Source organism: Gouania willdenowi, chromosome 22 (assembly GCF_900634775.1).
Source record: "Gouania willdenowi chromosome 22, fGouWil2.1, whole genome shotgun sequence".
NCBI classification, from domain to species: Eukaryota; Metazoa; Chordata; class Actinopteri; order Blenniiformes; family Gobiesocidae; genus Gouania; species Gouania willdenowi.
In genome coordinates, this window is record NC_041065.1 from 24,951,781 (window position 1) to 24,976,609 (window position 24,829).

Here is a 24,829-nt window from a genome sequence, read left to right on the forward strand (position 1 = left end):
TCACGTCGAAAGGAGCCAGCTGAGGTGGCTCGGGCATCTGTTTCGGATGCCTCTTGGCCGCCTCCCTCGGGAGGTGTTTCAGGCATGTCCTATTGGGAAGAGGCCTCGTGGAAGGCCCAGGACACGCTGGAGGGACTATGTCTCTGAGCTGGCCTGGTGTCGCCTCGAGGTCCCCCCAGAACGGCTGGAGGAGGTGTGCGTGGATCGGGAGGTCTGGGCGTCTCTGCTGAGACTGCTGCTTCCACGACCCGGCCCCGGATAAAGCGGAAAAAAAATGGATGGATGGATTTTAGTTTATTTTTGTTTTCAAAGTGAAAAGACAAGTATTTTATTTTGCTTATTGGATTATGTTAGAGTTAGGGTTAGGGTTATAATCTCAGTACGGAGGTAAACTCAGACCGTGACACCGGATCACGGTTTTAATTTATCATCTCTCAGTAAACAAAAGAGGTCTATATCAAATTTTTGAACTTTTACTGATTTTTAGAGCAACCCAAAGCAGCACAAGTTGTCATTTTGACTGAAAAAGCTGCTGAATGATCTGTATGCTTCACTACAATAGATTTTTTTTAAAATTATTATTATTAACAACAACAAGTATACAGATGTATACATAAAAATACAAAATAGTTAACTCAACACAATGGGCTAAAAGGGGCGAACGACGTCATCAATCACGTGATTTCAAGATGGCAGTGCACGGGTCGTAAAACGGTAAAGTAGTCCCATTTTTTAAAAGTTAATAAAACTAATATGGTGCAAAAATAATGTGTTTTGTTAGGCATATATCTTCTAATGAGGACATTTCAAAGGTTTTAGGCCACATTAGTAAAAACAGTGGAGGATCCGTTTAAACTTAAGTGTTTGAATCATTATAAGACATACATTAGGCCATGGATATAAGTTCTAATCTCACAGCTGTTCATTCATCCGGTGTGAAACCATTAGTAAACCTTTCTGTGTGGAGGCTGTCACTTTTGAGTGGGTTGTCTTTTATTCAGCACGCGGCTCTTCTTGTTCTCCATGACCACGCCCCCCGCCCTGGCTCTGCTCGGTTGGATGCGTGGATGGATCCTCCTCCATACTAGTGTCAGTGTGAGCAGGCCATCCATCCGCTCAGCAGCACCGCATCCCGGAGCAACAGGTAAGAAAGTCTGCTCCCCTCGTGTGTGCGTGCGTGCGCGCGCGTGTGTGTGTGCGTGTTTGTATGTGTGTGTGTTCGTGCGTGTGCGGTAAAAGTGTGCAGCATGCGGCTCTCACACTATAAAATCACTTTGTTTCACTTTATTTAATCACATATTCTTTGAGTTTTATATTAAGTTGGTTTACGTTTATCAGGCTTGATAAACTTCAGTGTTACAAATGCTTAAAGTCAGTTGAACAATTTCATCTATTTTTTTTTTAGTAACCTATCATTTATTATTATTATCCATTGTTATACTACATTTAAATCAAATATATTATAGAACATATATTTAGGTAAAATTATTTAATGGCACTTTTTTTCTCTCTCTTTAGAAAAAAAAATAAAAATGAAACATAGAAAACGATACAATGACAATTCACAGAATTGGATTTCTCAACAGAAAAACGTAAAGGAACATTTTAAATATAGTGCAAGATTGTAAAATATTCTAAAACTAAAATAACAAAATAAATATAAAAATATACAAAAATGAGTGGGTAAAATTTAAACAAAAGATATCTATTACAAAAAATTAAAATAGATTGGAGTCATGGAGATATAAACAAACAAGGGGATTACAATAAGTTGTATTCAGAAACAAGCAAACAAAAATCTTCCGCTTGGACAGTGTTGACCTTTTTCATGCATATAATGCCACTTATAACACTTTATTAACGTAACCCCAAGTAAAATCAGAAATCAGATGAGATGGAATGCTAAAAGTATAATATTTTGTGAATATTCCCCACTTCTTACAACAATAATTCCTTACAACGTATTTCAATTTGGTTAATAATAAGCTTTTCTTTTATTATTTTCTATGGCACCTTCCAAAATACACTGATCATTGCTTTCTGACACAAATTAATAATGAAGCCTGCCTGTTTTTTGTTTTTTTCCAACATTGTTGTAAGCATACAAAATGTAGGAAACAGATACATGAAAGAGATTCACTAAGTCATTGGTGTCTTGTAATTTTTGCTTTCTTTGCTTCAGTTGCGCATTTGACTTCGATGTTTGAAATGTTAAAATTTTGTATTGCCAAAAATTGTGTGAAATAAATCAAAATATCAGAGAATCCAAAAATAATAAATGTTTAGGAATTTTATACAATAGTTTTAATCATAAATGTATTTTTTTGCAAATAAATTCTTATTTGCTGGAATTAACGTGTTATGATTGCATCACTTTTTATCTACTGTGCTATCAATATTACAACCCAAAGATGAAAAGATTAAAAAGCAATACACACATGTTATTTACGATGTATTTATTCCAGTCGGTTCTGAGGATTGTCAAAGTAGCGTGAGGTTTTGTTGATGGTCGTCTGTTGGAGAAATACATTTCTTCATGAGTAACATGTTCAGTTTGAATTTTGATGGTTCTGATCCTTTTAAAAACAACGTGAAAACAATTCTAATGTCTAATCTGTTTATATCCCCCTTTTGTTTTTACATCATCTGTAACACAAGATTGTTTCTTTGAACATATAAAGTCCTAAAACTAGATTCTGGAATGTTATGCATTAAAAGAGTCATTTAAACATTGTTGATATAATCCCCCCCATCACCACCTCCATAAAGACAATATTACCCACAGCACTTGTATATATGTATATATTTATCCTTTATTTATCACTTATCCTTTATTATTATTATTATTATTATTATTATTATTATTATTATTATTATTATTATTATTATTGTTGTTGTTTCTGGTTTATTTTTTGTTCTTTGCACCAACTGCCAAGTGAAATTTCTTGTGCTGTTTTAAACTGTACTCAGCAAATAAAAACCTTTCTGATTCTGAAAAAATATATATATCTAAGCTTGAAACAATCTGGATGTTTTCTTGTTTTTTTTTACATCACTGAGCTGACTGTTGCTCATAATTTCTGTCTTTCTCTCAGGTCTGTTTATCTGACAGCTCAATTCTTTACCGCGTCAAGCCTAAAGTGAGCATGAACCTCAGTCTGTCCGACCAGAACATGCACAGCTCCAATGAAGGCTGCTTAGAGGACGACAAACACAATGTCATGCTGCCTTGCTTCCGCAGAAACCTCTATGAAGAACCGCTGGCTTCATATTCAAACGGATCCATCATTTCCCAACTACTCCGCAAGACAATACAGAATAAGAGGGCACTTGAAGAAAGCCACTTCTACCTCTCCGGGTCCACGGGTGCTGAATCCAGCCAGGAAGACCAATGCAGTGTTTCCTCTAAGGACAGCACAGTGGAGGCTTCATCCCCCATAGGTCAGGCCTCCACAGGACCCAGTCCGGAGGGGGACAGTTCCATTTCAGATCATCTTCAGGCCAAAAGGGCCAGGGTGGAGAACATCATCAGGGTCATGGCCGGTTCTCCCAATAGCAGGCAGCACGGTGAAAGCGAGAGGTCTGACACAGACCTCAGAGACACCAGGGAGGCTAGAGAAGCGTACAGAGAAAACAAGCGTAAGCAGAGGTTACCTCAGCACCAGGAGCACAGCAATGCAGCACAGAGCAACAGAAAAGCTGGAAACAGCAGTCGCGATAGCTGCTGCACCAAAGATGAAGAGTGTTACAAGTTAAAAGAGCAGTTACAAAGCATGCAGAGGCTCCTACGTCAGCTTCAGGAGAAGTTTCTTCAAGTATACAACCAAGAAGATCCTGACTATGACAACCAAGATAAGACAGAGGCATATTTTGACCCTGACATCTTGGGAAAAAGCTCAGAGACACGCTACATAAGCAATGAAGATTACTTTGAAGATAAAGACATCAGGATAGACAATGAGTACAGGGATCAAATGAAAGTTGTTGGTTTTCCCATTAACCGAAGAGACAATCAGAACTTGCAGGACGCCTTAAAGCAGGAGCTCTCCAAGGCTGTGAATGATTGTGTGGACAGAGTCTTCAAGAAGATCTCATCTACAGGGCTGGATCGTTCCCCCCAGCAACGTATGTGCTCAACACCCGAGCTGCAGATCAGCAGAGGGGGTAACAGGAAGAGCCAACAGCACACCCCCACATTCGATCAACCTCAATCTGAGGATCCTGCAGTAAAGACCCGGTCGTCTGAGTACTATGAAGGCTCAGAGAATCAGAACCCAACGGACCAGACGGAAGCGTTGTCGCTGGTCATCCGAAAGCCTCCCGCAGTCCCTCTGATGACCTCACTCACCCCGACAGTGAAGAGGCCGTATCCCGTGCACCAGGCAGCCTTTCAGTTAAACTACAGCACACCTCTGCACGAGAGCCACATCCTCGAGCACCTTCTCAAATACGGCGGCCATTCCAACCTCGGTGCTCTCCCTTGCATGCCTACGCCTATTGACCAGGCGTCTCCTGACTCGGTCGACTTGCCCTGGGACACCCTAGCCATGAGATCCAAGGTGACCTCGGCACACCTCAGCCACCACCCGCGTTCCTCCTCCCTTGGAGCGGTGACGGTGGACAATCTGTGTCTCCCTCATGTGAAGATCGAGTGTGGCGAACTGCAGAGCATGGCTGAGAGGAACCCCTACATTTCCCTCAATATATCCTTTCATTTGAAAATAGTAATTGATTTTGGTTTTAGCTCAGGTGGGTGCAGCAACAAAAAACACTTTTCTTGAAGTTTTATACATGAGGCTGACACTACACTGTCATTATTATGACATGGCACCCGTCATGAGAATGAATAAGGTCTCATGAAGGCAGTCATTAAGTGTCGTTCATTTCCCTAACCTTAACCTTCTAACCCATTTTTTCTTACTCTAACCCTAACCCCAGATACTCCCAAAACCCTACTCTTCCCCAACCCTCTCCTGCACATCCCAGTATAAGCACTTTATCTTTCTTATCCGTATTTTCATTATTTATTTTTATGACATTTTTAAATTGGGTGGGGCAATAATCCGTTTTTTATTCTCACAGGAAGCTGCAGGCCCTCTCCTCTTGTATTGAGTCCTGGACCTGTTTTATTGGAGTTTTTTGTCTTTTAATTCCTGGTTTTAATTTTTTTCTTTTATTTTGATTTTACTATTTTAAATCTACTGATATAGAGGGGGAGAGGTTCCGGTAGCCCGTGCCTTTAAACATGTCTATCCCTAGCTAACCCAACCCCTAACCCAGCTAGATCCTTCCACCTAACCCAAAAAATGCCAACATAGCTCCAAAGGTGTCATAATTAGCAAACAACACTTAATGAAAGCCTTCATGACACCCTATTCATGCTAATGACAGATAATGACAGCGTAGTGTCAGCCTTATGTATAAAAGTTCAAATAAAGTGTTATCAAAAACACCAACAATCTCTATCAGAATTGCTAAAAATGATGTGTGTGTGTTGTATTATATTATTAGAGGAATGAAATCTGAAGCTATTTAAATACTGAGGTTATTTCAAAAAATGTTTCACACAATTCAAACCATTTTTGCAGTTAGTAGTATTAGCACAGCATTGGGATCGAGTTTCTTGATGAATATATATCCTGTACATCGATGCATATTACACATATATCTATAATTTTCTTCCTTTATTTTATTCTAAACGCTCCATATTTTAGCTCTTCCATTTTAACAATGCCCGGCTGAGCTCCTCTGCAGCACGGGTAGTTCAAGTAACCAACTTCAAGGAGAATTTTTTCTTTGATCTCGCTAACCTCATAGAAAATTATAGCATCTTCTTTAATCTGAGCCGAGTAATGACTTTAAGTCCAGAAAAAGACAAATAAAAAGGAATACAAGGCTTTGATAAGAATTGCCAGGAACAAAAGCCAATTTTTCAAAGGCAGAGAAAGCATCGGTTTCTGTTTCAGGAAGTGTCGTTTTTTCAGACTTGAAACGGCACAGGATCTACTTCTCCATCATCACAGTGATAGGGGTGCATCTAAAAGGTCACATCTGAGTGCTGGTGGAAACCACAAGTGCCTCCCAACCATAACACTTGAGCTCTTGTCTTGAGCATTTGTTGTTGGATACCTTTGTCAAAATGTACACAACTGAGTGTACGTGTAAGATGGCTGTTTTTTTTTACCCTAGAATAAAGGAGTTTTGGATTGGTTTTTGGTTCATATATATTTGCTCAAGCTAATATCTGTAATCTCAAATGTATTAAGCTGGTTAATCATCGCATTATGAGTACAAGAGTGAAATTTCATGTACTTTCGGTCAGGATTTACTTTACAGTGCAAAGAGTTCGACACCTCTTTGAACATTACCACATTCATCTTTAATTCAAACTTCCTTGTTTCAAAGGTAGAGTTCCTAATAAATGTGAGGTGTAGTGACCTGATAAGGAAATATTATGACCTAAGGCAAGGTGCTGGACTACAGAGGAAAGGTTCCCGAGCTTCTTCATAGCCATAGGGGCTGAACTTATGAAAGGATTGCATTTATTAGTGTTCATGATAAAGAAAATATAGGCTGGTATCGGTGGAGCAGAGAGTAGATTTGGATTTTTCTTCACTTTTGATTAAATTAGCACCAAAATTGTACACATTTTATTGCTATTATCTTTCAACTAAACCCTTCAACCTCAAAACAAAGAAAAATAAATAGAAAAAAAAAAAAGAACAACAACACGCCATATGCTGCTTTAAATCAACTCAATTAAATCTGGAAATCAGTTTCTTCTTTCAAAACATTTCCAAACAAGCCATCTTAACTGCCAGGCATAAAGTGCCTTGCTCGCTAATTAAAATTCCCTAATCTAATTTGTAATTCTGTTTTGCCAATAAGCACATGTTAGGGTCATTATTGACTCCCACTCTAATGCCGAGCTGTTCTTTAGTGAAATTCAATTTTCTAGATAGAGGCAACACAATACTGCAGCCTCCTATCACTTTGCGTGACATTGTATGCTTGTGTCTTACATTTAATTGCCTGTTCTCACTTAACGTTAATGTGAACATCCAGGAGGGCCTCACCCCGAGTCATCTGAAGAAGGCCAAGCTTATGTTCTTCTACACGCGCTACCCCAGCTCCAATGTGTTGAAAACCTTCTTTCCTGATGTCAAGGTAAGCTATTTTCACTTTCAGGAAACAATTAGGCACCGTCGCCTACTTTAAACATGCCCAAATGTCTACTGATTTGTTTTTTCTGCTGTTAACTCTGTTGTATCTACTTGTCACTGTGCGTTTGGCACGGGGAAAAAAATCCGCAGTGTGTCGGAGGAGGGAAACAAAAAGGCAGAGGGCTTAAATAACAAAGGCACTGAGCTGCTAGTATGTCCTGGGGGCAGAGGGAGATACACGGGCATTCTCTCTTCAAAAAAACCCACTCCAGTCAGCAAATGGAGTGACAAAGGACTCTGTAGGCAAGGCATTGCTATTGAGTGTCAACAGAGGGTCGGTATTAGAAACTTGTGTGGTTGCAACCAGGCGGTGGTGAGCTGGTCCTGAAAACAACATCCTGTGTATTTTAGCCTTGGTCTCGTGTCATCTCCTCTTTGTGTCTTCTCTCTTGTCTTCTCAGTGTCCTGCTTCAACCATTTTCATTTCGTTTGGTTTGGTTCGTTGGGCCCTCCCACTTCAGACACATGTTCACATTGGTTCTTTTTCGCTTCTAATGGTTTTTTGAAAAAAGTTATTGATCACCTTTATAATTCGTCTTTGGTCCGTCCTTTATCTTGTCACTAAACCAGTGTTTCTCAAATGGGTGAACGGGGTACGCGATGACACTACAGGGGGTACTTGAGAGCGAGAGAGGAAAATTAACAAATGAAAGCATTAAAAAAAGGGGTTTTATAATGCTTATTTTTAGTTAAACATTATAATCACACTAAATATTACCAGGAACTCACAGAAATGACAACAAAAATACACAAAATAAGATAAAAATATACTGAATAATAAAAAGAGCAGGGAAACAACAATAAAATACACAAAATGACAAATAAGTCACATGCGCTAATAGAGAAAAATACCTACTATTACCAGCAACACACAAAACAACAACAAAGACAGTAAATGAGGGAAAAAATACACAAGATTACAATACACACAAAAATAACAGAGAAACATACAAAACGACATAAGAAACAACCAAAAAACACCAAAAACACATAAAGAGAGAGATTAATTTAAATAATTTCAACACCCCCCCAAAAAAGAGGAAAGTATACAGAATAATGAAACAAACAGCAACAAAATACACAAAATGACACAAAAAACACACAAAATTATGATAGAACTGATCCTGATTAGAACATGAACTGAAACTACAAGAGTCAGTCTTGGTCAGGAGGGAGATGACCTGAAATGATAAAAACTATAGAAATAAAAGTTCATAATTTGTCTTCGGCCCTTCTTTATCTTGCCTCTTGGATCACTAAACCAGTGTTTCTCAAATGGGGGTACGCGAAGACACTACAGGGGGTACTTGACAGAGAGAGAGGAAAATTAACAAATGAAATAATTAAATATAAGGGATTTTATAATGCTTATTTTTAGTTAAAAATGATAATCATACTAAATATTACCAGCAACTCACAGAAACGACAACAAAAATACACAAAAAAAGAGAAAAATATACTGAATAATAAAAAGAACAAACAACAACAAAATACACAAAATGACACCAAAAACTCATGCACGAAGAGAGAAAAATTTCTACTATTCCCAGCAACACACAAAATGACAACGAGGACACAATAAATCAGAGAAAAATACACAAGATCACTACAAAATACACAAAAATAACAGAGAAACATACAAAATGACATGAGAAACAACCAAAACGACACCAAATACACGCACACTAAGAGATAATAATTGAAATAATACCAACAACACACAAAATAAGAGAAAAATATACTGAATAATGAAACAACAACAAAATACACAAAATGACACAAAAAGCACACAAAATGATGATAGAACAGATCAAGATTAGAACAAGAACTGAAAATACAAGAGTCAGTCTTGGTCAGGAGGGAGATGAGCAGAAATGAGAAAAACTATAGAAATGAAACTTCAGGAATCACTGAATACGGTTTCATCCTATTTATTTACAAAATTAGATTTTTTTTAAATGTGTGTTATCACTAGTTGTTAGAATTCTGTGCAAAATGTGGTAATTGGACAAAGGGGGTACTTAGAGTCAAAAGTTAGAGAAACCACTGAGCTAAACCAATGAGGGCCTCTGGCTCTCAGTCGTCTCTGACCCCGGGGTCAGGATGCTGTTGCTGCAGTCCTGCGAACGTCTCCTCCTTGCTTAAAATCCCGTGGTGGGAAGTGGCACTGGACAATAGAGCCCCTAATCCCAGTGTCTGATTCCATCCTATCAGGTGGAGTCAACCAGAGGGAAGCTTCCTTCTGCCCTCATGGTGCCGCTTTCTCACCCTCCACACCAGAGGGAAGAAGCGTCTTTGATGCTGGCCCAGCCCTTAGGCATTTTTTTTGGTCTTTCTGGATGATGAGATAGAATAACACAACTGATGTCAAGACCGGGTTTAAAAATACAGGCCTGACAGCTTCTTTTTATACTGGACATTGGTGTTAGAAGATCAGACAAGTCCATTTTAAAATTACAATGACTCTTTCAATTATCCATGTTCAACTACAATTTAATTACGATTACAGTGCACATTTTACAGTTTCTTTTGCACATTTCAGTGCATTGATTATAATATATTATACTATAATAGCTATAAACTCTTTGTACAAAATCAGGTACATTCACAGTATTGTCCCGATTTGAATACAATAGTATTATATCCTAACTCTAACTCCTCCTGTATAGGTGTGAAGATTCACTGACAGATAATGGGAAAAACTTCATTTCAAACACATTTTAATAATTGTTAACAACATATGTGTAAGTCATAAAACTGTAACATGGTTCCCCAGTTTTGCGTTTAATCAAATATATAATATATATATAATTTTTTTAGATAATTTCCATGCCAATTACAATCACAAAGTGAATTATATGAACTCAATTACAATTGAATTAGGATTACAACAGCAACATATTTTTTCAGTTACATTTATAATTACCCCATAATAGTAATTAGTTAGAAATTACGTGATTACAATTATAATTGACCCCAACCCTGCTGAGTGACTGTAGAAGGCAACTCATTGCAGCTTTTTATTTGAACTCAAAATGTAAAATAAATCTCCAAACTGCAAAATTCTGGCTTTCGTTCTACTGAATTAATTTTATTTAAAAGCAGTTCATCTTTTTTTCTCCCTCCTGTTTGTTTAAAATCAAAAAATTCAGTGAAATTCAAACTGTTACACGTTAAAGTCTGTTTCTGTCAACTTCCCAGTTCAACCGTTGCATCACCTCCCAGCTGATCAAGTGGTTCAGTAACTTCCGGGAGTTCTACTACATCCAAATGGAGAAATCTGCACGCCAGGCCATCGTTGACGGCATCAGCGATGTCAAAGACATGACCGTGAGCCGAGACTCCGAGCTCTTCCGAGCACTTAACATGCACTACAATAAAGCCAATGACTTCCATGTAAGTTTCACTTACTTTTACAAGAGTTTCTAGTTGCTTTGAGTCAATCAGTCAATCAATCTTTATTTGTATAGCGCCAAATCATAACCAATGGTATCTCAAGGCACTTTACAGTAGAGCAGTCTTAAGGACGGACTCTTCATTTTATGGATACACACATATGCATATATACGTATATACACATACATATGTATCCCATATGAGTACACACATACTGTAATTGTCATGCATGAAAGGCTATTGAACTGCAGAGCAATTACTGTATTTATATAGGAAAACTGTTCAAAGTCGAAAAAAAAACCAAAAGGGAATTTGCACATACTGATTAACGAGACATATCAACATTTGTAAATATATGAAATATTGGCCACGTGCTAATTAGCGCTAATATGTGCTAGTCTTCTGCAGAGGCATCTACTAATCACTTTGATGTTTCCTTTGATGTTTCCTTTGATGTTTCCTTGACTGCCTCATAATTCCTCAGGAAATCCACATCATCATCGAAGTGATCAGCCTCAGAACAGTCGTCTGAATAAATATGAAACCTTAACATATTATTCAACAATAAGACAAAAAGATTCTTGCTGGAATTAATTAGCGCTAACATTTGCTTTCCACCAACAATGAGCTTTTAATAAATAATAAATTACAGAAATGGAGGAAAAAGCTACATTGTATGGACGAGATGTGTTACAAGTTTGATAATTTTGTGGTGGGATCTTAAGAAAGATCATTTTAAATAAGTATATACTTCATACAGTAAGTTGTTGATTCTTTACCCCAGTTTGTCAAATAAACCCATGTGCAACTTTACTAACAGCTGATGTTATGGCTGGTACATTTACTTAACAGGCATCAAATTAAACCAAATCTTGAGTCATCCATCATTACCAGCCTGGGGATTAAATGTTATAGTAGTAAGAAGTGGAATGGGTCAAAATTTACAAATCGAAATATTTTAAAATAAGAAACTAATGTAACTTTATGGTTACGATTGACATCTGTCCCTGTTAGAGACTGTTTAAGACTATTTACTGATTCTTAATATCATTTGAATAAGACCTCTTTACCAAAATCATCAAACTAATTAGAAAACTATCCGAAGCTGAGACATTCATTAATGTTGTGAGTAACCTTTGATTCTGTGTCATGCAACCGTCATGTGTCTGTGTGTTGTTGACCCGAGTGTCCCACTGCACCTGTGCTTCAGACTCCATGTTCTAAACCCCAGAGTGCTGCTTTATCAAACTGTGGGAAGAGGAAGCCGTGAAATCCTGCTAAAACAACTCCGGATTAGAGGAGCAGTACGCTTGAGCGGGGCCGAGATTGCTACTGATGCGGAACGCTGAGAAAGACGTTGTGGATTCTGACGGAGGAGACCGTTCGGTGGGAAAGGGATGAGATGGTTTTCTTTACCTTGGGACCAAGACATTCCTTTCCCAGGCATGCTTTTGTGTCAGGAGGATGAGGGGGAAAGAAAACTAACCTATATCAACAAATGTTGCGCTAACTGGCCAGAGGAATGGGAAATGGGCAGTAGGGTTCTTTCCCAGCATCCCTTGCAAATCGCCTTTTTAATGTGTTATGATGGGGAGCCACTGCCAACATTAGCACACATTAGACTATGCTAGCTCAAAGTATAGCTAGGAGAGGTGTACAAAACAATGATATATCCTACTCAAGTGGAAGTACAGTACTGTTAGTTGTTTGAAATCGTACTCAAGTATAGGGGTGAATATTGGCAAGGATGTTGCAATACGATACGTATCACGATACTTGGGTCACGATGCGATATTATCACAGTATCGTGATATATTCCGATATTCTACCCAGCTGATATCAAAATTAAACGTAGAGATGAAAAATCAAGTTGCTGTATATGTTCATCAGAAGATATTGATCATTCAGAGGACAAATTGAGTCCAAACTATTTGCTTCAAAACATCCTATTTATTATTATATCTACAGCGCCATCTACAGGAGCGGAGGTGCGGAAGTGGCACAATTTTCAAGGTTTTTATGTAGGAACAGGAGCTGGTCAGCATGAGCAGTAGTTAGGCAACACACGTCCACAAAAATGTGAAAAATACAATAAGAAGAACATTGATTATAGAAAAAAAAAATATATAAATATATATTAAACAAAGATATATAAATTTAAAAAAAAATAATCAATTTAAAATTGGCATCCAAAAAATCGCGATGTGTTGTGAAATCGATTTTTTTTCACACCCCTACTCTAGCACAAGTACAAGTAAGTCATACATGAAATACTCAAGTACAAGTGAAAAGTAGCTCATGGGGTTGGGGTCAATTACATTTTTCAGTTAAAATTACATTTTCAATTACCCATGTTCAATTACAATTCAATTGACCTTTTGCAAAACCCCGCCCACAAACAGTCACTGTCCAGTCATACGTCAGAGTAACCGTTACTATATATACAAGGTCCGACATGTTCAGAGCAGGCACAATGGTGAAGCAGTGTGAAGTCGGATACCAGTTACCCCAAGAGTGTGGCTGGGGGAGTCGTGTTCTTTCCGTTCCCAAAGCGGAAAACACAACTGGAGCGATGTTTACAATGGACTATAAAACTAGTGGGATGTTATCTCATCCTGTCTGCACTAATGTGTGTGTTCAGCAAAATGACAATAAAGCTTGATTTGATTTGATTTTGAATAAATAAGGTGACATAACTATACATTCAATATTTCAGTCGACGTCCTCCTGAAGCATACAAATCTCCTAATCTATATTAACAGGCTTAGTTTCCACTTAGCAGCATTAATAGCTGCTATATTATTAGCCTTGGGTCACCTGTAGGTTCAGCTAGCTAGGTAATGTAACAGTTTGTTTGATTAAGATACCCATTAGCTGTGCTATATTAGCATATTGTGACCACTTTTGTACAAAAATAGTTTTGTTACAATAATAGCTCCGTACTGTAGAATTCTCCCATTACAGACGAACTCAGGAACATGACGGACATCCCAAAAGTAAATAAGGGGGGCGGGGCCAGCATTTTTGTCATTTTCAATTATTTTCTATCCTCAGAAAGTCAATTACAATTATGTTTTCAATTACTGAGCCTGAAATAAATAACCTAATAAAACATAACATTCCTCTTTCTGTTAGCATCGCTTATGAAAACGGGTCCTAAATCAGCTGTAAAATACACTAAAAATACATATCTATCATCTAATTTCTTTCCTAACTATTGGTTACCTTGTTAGGCTTCATTATCCATGAAAATAATGGTATTGATATTTTTGGTGTGGGTGTCAGAGCCTGTTTTTGCGTCAGTATACCCCTCGATTTCAAAATAGTAAAATGTTGGGAAGCTTGATATTATGGATGTATGTTTAGATCTGTACATAGAACTGTATCATGGTTCCCCAGTTTTGTGTTAAATTATAAATGACAATTTTTATAGAATTTTCTTTGCAATTACAATTACAAAGTCAATTATCTGAACTCAATTACAAGCTCGATTATGACAGTAACAGATTTTTTAAACTACATTTGCAATTATTACGCCATAATTGTAATTAATTATCAAATACATGATTACAATTATAATTGACCCCAACCCTGAAGTAGCTAAATGAAATAGTAGTCAAACTAAAAGTTACTAGTTACATCTTATGTATAAATTTTCTAAGAAAAAGACAATTAGAACTACATTTATTTCCTACAAAGGCATCTATCTATAACATCTATCTATGCATGTGGAGCGAATATCTCCCCGACGCAGCGTCTGATCGCCCTGAAACTTTGTCAACGGCTTGCGCATACCCCGAGTGTGTGCATCCGTAATTTTGGAGTAATTTGGTCATTCCAAAACCAAATTAAAACCAATTTGAAATGACCAATCCACACTGTGGAACTCCTGTCAAACGTTGTTTTAGAACACTGATGATGTCATCAACAGTGACGTCATCGGTGTTCCAGGAACGTTCAAACTGATGAAGTCATCAACAGTGACGTCATCGTCAGTGTTCTATTCTATGCTAATGCTAAGCTAATGCAGTGCGGCGCTGTCTGTACACGATAACTTGAAAAGTTATGAACGGATTTTGATTAAATTTTCAGGAAATGTTGATAATTGATCAAGGAACAGCTGATTACATTTTGGTGATGTTCTGGCTACCAAAAGAAAAGAAAAAAATATATATATATATTTCCCGTTCATTTTCCCATCCACACTGTGGAACTCCTGTTAATGTCAATATGAATACATAGCTCCGACGGACACTACTAGTATTTTTAAATCAAATAACACCAATGAATTCAATTTAAAATAAAAATAAAAATTCTCAGGCTCTAAGTATAGCTACATTTTGGAACTCTAAACCTGAGAAAATAACCTCCATTCAATGCTGTTTTGGCGCCGTGCATTACATTTAATCTGATTGGTCGGCTATGATGTGATGCATTTAATTGCTGTCTGGTCATTTCAGTTTTTGTAGTTTCACAATATCTGTTGATCATTTTAAAACCAAAAATAATAACGTACTCTGTAATGGTTGGGTGTAGAAATGTAATGAATTACTTTACCCATAAAAGTAACTAAACTACAGTAACATGAGTACTTGTAATCCGTTACTTTCACCTCTGATGCCTTGAGATACATAATCTGTGTTTGCAAAAATCCGGTTATGCAAGGCCAAATAGAAAATCCTTTCACCTTGTTATTCCTGACAGCACTCCTCACAATACTTACTAATTGGAGCACAATCATAAAATTCATCAGTGGTTAGTTTCGGCCTCAAGAACATGAGATTAACGAATCAAAGAGATCTCTAATTGTGCACAACAAAGAGGTGAGCTCCCTTTCATCAGTTGGAGTGTTTGAAGAATTGCGCCACAGGTCTCGATTTGATATGATTTCTTTGACTTTGAGAAAACACCACAGTTTTCTTACAGAATGGTGCAACACCGCTTTCCAAAAAAAAAAAAAAAGGTGTTCTATTACTTTGACTGCTACTCATATGTTTGTGCTTCTGTATTCTCTTTCAGGTTCCTGACAGATTCCTGGAGGTTGCTGAAATCACCCTGCATGAGTTCTACAACGCCATTTCTGCGGGCAAAGACTCGGACCCCTCATGGAAAAAGGCGATTTACAAGGTCATCTGCAAGCTGGACAACGACGTTCCAGAGGAGTTTAAGACGTCGTCGTGCTTCTAGATATGGGCTAAAAAAAACAATTGTAATTATGAAGGTGAAGGAAATAGACATAGTCACCCAACAGTGTTAGTTTATTTTTTCTTGTAGTGCATCATAGTGGAGTGGATTTTTAAAGACAATTTGTAAGAAAAATCTCTTTTTTTTGTTTTGTTTACACCCTTAAGGCCAGGTTTATTATCCCAGTTACTCTTATAAAGAAACAGTTTATTAGTAATGCTCTCGTGGAGTTTTCGTGTAGAGTTTGGTTGTTTCATTGGTTTCCAAAGAGTTGTTCATTGTGCAAAAAAAAACAAAAAAAAAAAAGAAAGATGTTTACAAACATTTACACAACCATTGTGTAATGTATTTTTTGACAATCATTATTCGTTTTTGCTCGTGTTTAGTTCTTTGCTTTCATATGTGTGTGTTTGTGAGTTCTAATGATAAGGTCTAAGAGTGTACCTTGATGTATAATGTGGTTTATTATTCGACTGCGCACCATTATCTCGACAGAATGCATGTAAAAGAAAAAAAAAAAAAAAAGTGTGAACAAATGAATTATTTCGATCTCAAACATAAATTGTATTGGGTGACTGTTCGAATAAATTAAATTATAAAACTACTTGTGTTCTTCATTTTTTTTTTTAACGTGCACTCCCATCTTTGTGTTTCCATGGTGAGCCCCTCAGGTGCCTCTAATTCACGTGTAGCAGCCAGCTGTTAAATGTCCCCCCCCCCTCCACTCTATGCCGTTCACATTGTTTCAACTTTCTAAGGCCTGCATTCATTGTGCAGATGCGAAACAACTGCCGTGTCTTAAAAAGCGCCACAATGCATTCCCTCCTAATGACTAATGGCCGAGGGTGACCTCATATCACGTTTGTTCCACCTAAGCAAAACTCAACAAAGCCAATGAGTCTTTCTTCCAGGCTCCCGCACAGTGCCCGCTGACCCCAAAAAACACACATACCCAAAGTTTGAGGTCCTTATATCAGCTGTGGCATCGGACATGTTTAAATGTAAGACATTCCCATAAGGATATTTGTAAGGTATCAAAAATGTTCTTCTTATTATAATATATCAATCATGTATTTGACTTCCATAGTGTTTGTGTTTATTCAATATTGACTATTTGAACATGGTATATAAAACACATGGGGTATTATTAATTCAATATAAATATTTTCATTTTGGGAAGTTATTCTCATTATTATTCACAACTACAGTATAACCACAAAATAAAACCTGTGTTAATTTGGCAAATTTGCGTTTTATGTACACTTTATTTCTAATTTTCCACTTTAAAAAAACAACAAAAAAAAATTCCTTGATTGAAAATTTGTTAGACATTTTTATATGTGTCCCTGCAGAACTCATGTTGATATTTGTCTTTTTTCTTACTGTTTACTTTAGCTATACGGTGTTACAGCAATGTGTGAATGGGGATCAATAAAGGTTTACTGTATTCTATTCTACTGTAGAATAGAAAGCAATATATCAATGTGAAACACAAGCTCTAAAGTGGAAATGTGACTTTAAATTTCCTCCGCACTCTGAATGCATCTATGTGTTGCCATGACGAGGCGTTCTGCCACAACTACCTATACACATACCAACAAAGCTTTAAATTAGGGGTGGGATGATACACTGTTAATGACCCTGCAATGATGATTTGACATATAAGACATTTTTGGAAAGGAAGAAAAAAATGTAATGCTATGTTTATAACCATGTTTTAATTTGACTTAACTAGACATATGTGGATATTTACTCTGGGTATGACCTTTTCAATTCAATAGGAATATAAAAAAAATCAAGAACAAATATCAATTGGATGCGTACCAGTAGACCATGTGGATTTTTTTCTTCAAGTGTAATTAAATATATATACACAGCCACTACTTTATCCCATTCAGAGACGGAGTGCTAAACATTTCAGCACTGCGATTGAAGCTTGTTTAAACTTTCAGGCCCAAATATTTTAATCAGTGTTTCTCAACTGGTGGGTCGGGACCCGAAAGTGGGCCGCGGACCTTTAATGGGTGGGTCGTGGACAGCTGGCCAAAAATAAATAAATAAATAAATAAATAAATAAATAAATAAATAAATAAATAAATACCTAATGTCTCTCATGTTGGACTTGTCTTTTATTTTGAAAGAAACTTTTCTTTTAACAGGCATGCTGTGAAACGCATGTTGCACAGGAAAATATATAAATTTTTTGTTTTTCAAAAAGATGAAATATGTTTGTTTTCAACAGCAATTTGTGAAAAACTAAGTTTGGTTGGTAGACTTCCAATTTTAAAAAAAAAATGGGTCACGATTTAATAACCGTGGCAAAATGTGGGTCCCAGGTTGAGAATCCCTGATTTAAGTCAACGGGCTCAGAATCCCATTTAAAATAAAATTCAAAAATCACCAAAAACCAAAAACTAACACTAAAATAAAAATAAAGCCAAAGTACAATAAAAAATCAACTGACATTTTCATCAACAAAGACAAATCTAAATAAAAGATAATGTTAGAGAATCAAACACCAGAGGTTATTGAATACAAAGAAACTATGTTTTCTCTAGATATAGTCGACTTAAATTAGTACATAGAAGAATCAAAAACTAAAAATAAGAATTATTTATGATGACTAGATTAAGACTATAAGAATAAAACAGTATTTGTCTATAGTATTTATAAAAACACACCTTGTAGTGACTAAGGTTACACCAAAGCCAGCAAAACAAACATTTAATTGAAAAAGCTGTTTGCCACCCAAGCTCCAATTACATCAGAAATGATAACATTAAGAAAATGACAACATTTGTTGGATTGGTTATTGAAAGACTGTAGAGACAATGAACTTTACTAATCTTTTAATGGGCATTTCTTTTTTCAATTAAATCAGTCTTCAGTAAATGGACTTACATTCTCAACTCAATTAAAATACCTGCGATTGAACCGAGGTGCTTTGCTGAAATTAATTTTCTGTGCGACATTTTTTAAACGAGACTTGGTAACGTCGGCTCCAGTGGAAGAAAACAACGAGGATACGTTTAGTTTCAAACTGCCTCTGGGTGAGTTGGATTCAACTTTAGCAGAACGTTATGAAATTAGCTTCTGCGTGTAAAGAGTTTAGCATAAAAGAGAGCATATGCTTTGAAATGGCAATTACATTGGAGTCAAAGAGATTAACAGGACACGGAAATTAAAAAAAAACAAAACATGTTTGATAAGATTGCTTTTTATTTTATTTAAGTGGTTGGCAGCAAGGTTCAGACAATGCCTTTATTTACCAACGGTACCAGGGGTGTGTATTGCCTGGAATCTGGTGATACGATTTGTATCTCGATACAGAGGTCACGACACAGTACGATACGATATATCCCGATATTACAGTACAAGGCAATTATTATGCAATTTTCTTTCATATATATGACTTGAGAAACAACTGATCTGTAAATGTGTACACCTTAATGAGAACATTATGTATGAAATATATTTTATTGGCATATTTTACACATTGGCTTTAACATTCCATGTGCCAACAACTTAAAATAAAAAAAAAAAACAGATAATCTGCATGTGGCTTTTAAACCAACTTTGACTTTAGTGCAACTTAACTGAGGTATAGGCTAGGGCTGAGTGATTTTGCCTAAAAAAAAAAAAACCTTCGATTTTTTAAAGAAAAATTCGAGTTTCGATTTGATTTTGGATTTTTTTTTTTCCAATGCACTTAAAAATGACTCCAGACATCAGATATATTGTCAAAAGTGCAACTTTATTGCTGTGATTGTCCTCAAGAGTTAAAATGCATAAAAAATTCCCAAAATAAAAAATAAATGAGTCTCTGTCATTTAACAATTTCAAGCTTTAACCAAGGTTTAAACAAAAGTGCAACAACAACTTCACAGTAGCTTACATTTTCTGATCAGGAAATCAGATAACTACATATTTTATAACATAAAACATTACAATTAAAAAAAAAAAAAAAATAAACTCTTCCCTTAGCATCATCTCAGCATAGTGTGAATAAAAAATTAAACATGCCTGTGGCACACATATAGCCTACTCAAAGGGTAAAGACACGTAAACATAGAGGGGGCTGGCTCACATCAAAATGCATAAAAGTCCGAAAAAACTGTGGTGGGAAAAAAAAATGTAAAAAAAAAAAGTTTTTATCTACAAATTCAATAAATCGATTAAATCGATTTTTTGCCCAGCTCCAGTATATGCTTAAAACAACAAATAAATGCAGAAAGTTAGTACTTTTTTTTTTTTTGGAAAAAATACAAGCTCTGCATGTTGACCAGCTGGGAAAAAAAAAAAAAGTCGATACGGATGCATTTTGAATAATTTTTCCAAAAATTGCACGAAGTAATATCGCGATATATCGCCGAATCGATTTTTTTCAACACCCCTATACGGTACTCCAAACACATCTTGAAGACAATGGTAGTGTTAATCCTGCTGTACAGAAAACAACAAATAAACAATTGCATCAAAAGGTGGTTAGATAATACATCAAGTAAAATTTTGTAGAAAGTGTCTTAGGTTTAGGGTTAGGGTTAGGTTATAACCCAAAATTACAACATTTTTTATGGTTAGGGATAGGTGTAGGGTAAGATTTAGTCTTAGTCACGTGACCTAAACTGGCCAATGAGGGGAGCTGCATACAGATAAAATGTCGGTATATTGATACGGCAACCGTACGGATAGCCACTACCTATAATGTACAAATGATTGTGAGTGAGCACAGGTTTCAGAAACGCTAGGTCGAGATAAGTTCCTTTATTTTCCAACTATTTTGGGAGACCAGGATGAGATCAACAGAGTTTAACAGCCAAAACCATTCTCATTCTCTTCATTCCTTATTCCTGGTGGAACTACTGTAGACATGCCAATGGGCCCAACTTCCTGTGTGATATACAGAAAGATTTTAAACCCATAAAACTGGTCTCACTGGGAGAGTTTAGGGCCCTTTTACACCACCTGGAAACAAAAATGTCACCTTAGTCTTGTTTTAGCTAACTTATTTTTAACTATTTGTTGGCTTTTATAGTTTTATCTTTTATAATCTCTTACTCTGAGACTGTACTTTATTAAAAAATTTTTTTTAATGTACTTGTCTTTTGTGCTTTTTTTGTTTTAAGAACATTTTAGTATTATTTTGACACTGTAAACTAATTTTATATACTCCTGCCAGGACACATTTGTTAAAGAGATGATTAATCTCAATGTGATTCTACTGACGAACTAAAAGCTAATGAATTAATACAAGAGAACCCATACAGACTTTATTCTTATGTCTTTCTTTTAACATATTCTAATTAGCAGTTTGCACGCTTTACAGAATAAAAAAAAACCCCCAAATGTATTGTTATTACAGTGATTGTAAATGTGAAATATGAGTTCATTATAAGTATAGTATAGCTGAGTGTTTCTAGGTGTACACGATGGCACTACAGGGGGTACTTGAGAGAGATAAAGTGTAAAATACGGGGATTTATTATGATTATTTTGAGTTAAAATGAAAATCATAATAATGATGATGGAAATGATCTTAATTAGAGTGAGAACTGAAAATACGATTGGTCCAACACCAGGTGGGAGATGACCAAACACGATAAAAACTATAGAACTAAATTGATTCAGGAGGCAATAAATGCAGTTTCTTTCCAGTTATTTACAAAGTAAGAGTCTTTAAAATGTGTTCTATCACCAGTTTTGTGAGTAACTAGTTTATTTTATAATATATTACAGTAATATATTGCTTTTTGAAGTAACTCAGTAGTGTAACTCATTACAAAATGGTAATTTATTAGTTACAATTAAAGTAAGTCAAGTTATATGCATATGTAATTTAAGTGGATATTTGCTTTGTTTTCTCACTGTTTGCAATTATTTGAGGAAAAAAATAAGGTCATTATAGTTAAATATACAGTAACCTATGGGGAACAAAAAAGTATTTAAAACAAAACTTAAACCGATGTTATTCGAACACTATCAGTGTGATATAATTAGTGTTCTGGACCAAAAGTAACTCAAAGTGGTGTAAGTCAGTTACATTTTAAACACAGTAATATTATAATACAAATTTATTACATTTTTATCCCAGTAACTAGTAATATAAATATATTACAAGTGTAGAGTAACTTACCCATGGAATTCTGGCAAAAATGTTGTAGTTGGACAAAGGGAGGACTTAGAATTAAAAGAACTTGAGTTAAAAAAAAAAAGTTTGAGAACCACTGGAATAGCTTAAATCCCTGGTTCCAGTTGCAAAACGCTAAATGTGGATTTTACAGATTTAACAATAAGCAAGATGGACCAACTCTATGAAACCTATCATCACTGCATTGTTCACATTAATCACACAGGACTGATAGCCACTGCACAACCAAGATGGAAACTATCATCAATCACACATGGTTTACAGTGTGGACACCCTGTTGGAAAAGGAGTAATGTCCTTCACATTTATTAAAATAAACAACTGTTTGTTTGTTTGTTTCTGACACAAAAAAAATACCATGAAGAGTCATTTTATCTTCAGTTTTTGGTTGAAGGGTAACAGCAGCCTCTAGTGAATGTGCTTTGTAACAGCTTAGGTCAGCTCAATGCCATCAATATATATATATATATATATATATATACAGGTATATATTTATTTATTTTTTTTTCAGTTGCATTTTTTTTTATTGTCATCAATAATAATAATAATAATAATAATAATAATAATACCTTATTGGGCTATTGTTTGGGGATTAAATCTGATTTTTTTTAAATTATTAGATTATATTCAATCGTTCAAGAAAAGCTTTAAAGATGCTCTTATTATGTACATTTTATTTTTTTTTAAATCGAAAAGTGCAACTAACACAGCAGTAAAATCACCACTGAATTATATTATTAAGTATTATATTATTGAACTTTTATTTTAATGAAAAAAAAAAAGGCTGTAGTTTGGGTCAATGTATGTTTGAAAAGTATATATTTGTTTCTAAGTTTGGTAAAGATGTAGCTATCAATTTAATCTTTTTTTTTTTTTAAATAAACTAATTGTAGATATATATATATATATATATATATATATAATTATTATAGAATAGAATAGAATGATTTTATTGTCATTATACACAAGGTACAATAAAATTAGAAGCCAACTCTTGTGGTGCAAGATACACAGAAATTCAAAATATAGATAGTGTGTATTTATAAGAGGAGCCACTAAGACAATAAATAAACAAATAAATAAACAGTGAAAACAACGAGGATAAATGTATTGCACATTATTGAACTTTAATTTGTGAGAATAAAAATGTTAAAGTCAGAGTTAATGTCTATACTGGAAACACAAAGGCAGGATCGCACGTCCCATAGCTGAGACAAACTGGGCTGTAGGTGGGAATAGAGCACTGGGACCATAATCCCCTGCACTGGGATGGCACCAGAGCAAGAAAGGAGAGGAACTTCTAAGTGGAGGCCACTGACTTTAGGCTGCCCTTCAGACAACCACTTCTTGGGGTAGTTAGGTATGATCACCAGTAAATCTTTATTAATTTTAATTGGAGCTCCCATTTAAAAGAGCAATTAAAGCGGATTAATCGAGCCCATCCCGTATAATGTCTTCTGTTAATTAGTTTGTCAGCACTGTTTTAATATCGCTTAATGACTTCATATTTCAGGGATGACATTAAAGGGATGCTGAAGGAAAAGAAATGGCCTTATCACAATGCACTGCTTTAATGGGAGACGTCCCCAGCACTGACGGGCAAGGTCAGGCCCAGGGGCCACTGGGGTAGAACAGGCTTCAGGGTGGCACGGAGACACACATGAAAATACACACACACACACACACACACAGGCGACAAAATCAGGTAATAGATTAGACTTGTTTTATATAGGGTGGCGATTGTAAAGTTGTGCATGCTAAAATAAAAAAGAACTTTTCGCAACATTTCGCGACAAACCACGTTTAAAAAAAGTGATTTTTTTTTAAGTTACATTTGACCAGATTTACAGAAAAATTTGGGAAATTTGAGATATTTGTTTTCTCGTAAAAATATAATGTCAATGTTAAATTTTATTTTTATTTTTATTTTTATTTAAGTAGGGACAATACATATTAATGAACATTCAAAAAAAAAAAAAAATGTAAATATGCCAGATTGTAGCCAATGGCTAATTTCCATCTGTTGTCCCTAGACAGGCTGATGTAACAAAATGTTACACTTAACAATAAGACATGGCGAGACACAAAACAATAAATAAAAAGATTACATACAGGACAAAAAACATAGGGATCATAGAATACAGTAACATCTCATGTAAATGGAACACTGGGACCAGAACAACTACACTCAAGAAAAAAGACAGGATGCCGTGGGGCCAAGAAATGTACAGGGGAAAGAAAAGCAGTTCACTTCCACACTAAATCTAAATGTAAATGTTAAATCTAAATGTAAATGTTAAATCTAAATGTAAATGTTAAATTAAATCTAAATGTTAAATCTAAATCTAAATGTGAAGCTAAATCCAAATGTTAAATCTAAATATGAATGCTTAATGTTAAATCTAAATGTTAAATCTCAATGTAAATGTTAAATCTAAATGTTAAATCTGAATATAAATGCTAAATGTTACATTTAAACATAAATGTTAAATATTAAATCAAAAGATTAATATCCTTTTAATATTCATATTCAACATTTTGCATTTAGATTTAAATGTAACATTAGATTTAACATTTAGATTTAAATTCAACATTTAAATTTCATATTTAACATTTAGATTTAATATTTAGATTTAACATTGACATTACATTTTTACGAGAAAAAAAAAGCCAAAAAGAACCAGTTTGATCTCAAGTGGGCTTAAGATTTGTGTCATTTAGAGCAGTTTTTTAAGAAATTGCAGGAGTTTTTTTTTATCAATTTGTGGTTAAAAATGACTGCCATCATGTGATATAAGCATGAGAAAAATGTGAGCCCTAGAAATTTTGCGGCGTTTCATTAAATGTGTGATTTTGAAGAGGCTGATGTATCGACAACT

At 35.5% G+C, this 24,829-nt stretch overlaps 1 protein-coding gene across 1 annotated transcript; it reads left to right on the forward strand.

Annotated features, from left to right (window-relative positions):
- The first annotated feature begins 1,099 nt into the window (after window positions 1-1,099).
- On the forward strand, window positions 1,100-15,978 carry prox2 (prospero homeobox 2). Its single transcript, XM_028438097.1, has 5 exons — window positions 1,100-1,144; window positions 3,096-4,703; window positions 7,060-7,167; window positions 10,425-10,619; window positions 15,639-15,978. Exons 2-5 carry the CDS (start codon window positions 3,147-3,149, stop codon window positions 15,804-15,806), a joined length of 2,028 nt encoding a protein of 675 aa, XP_028293898.1. The 5' UTR covers window positions 1,100-1,144; window positions 3,096-3,146; the 3' UTR covers window positions 15,807-15,978.
- Window positions 15,979-24,829: the final 8,851 nt, after the last annotated feature.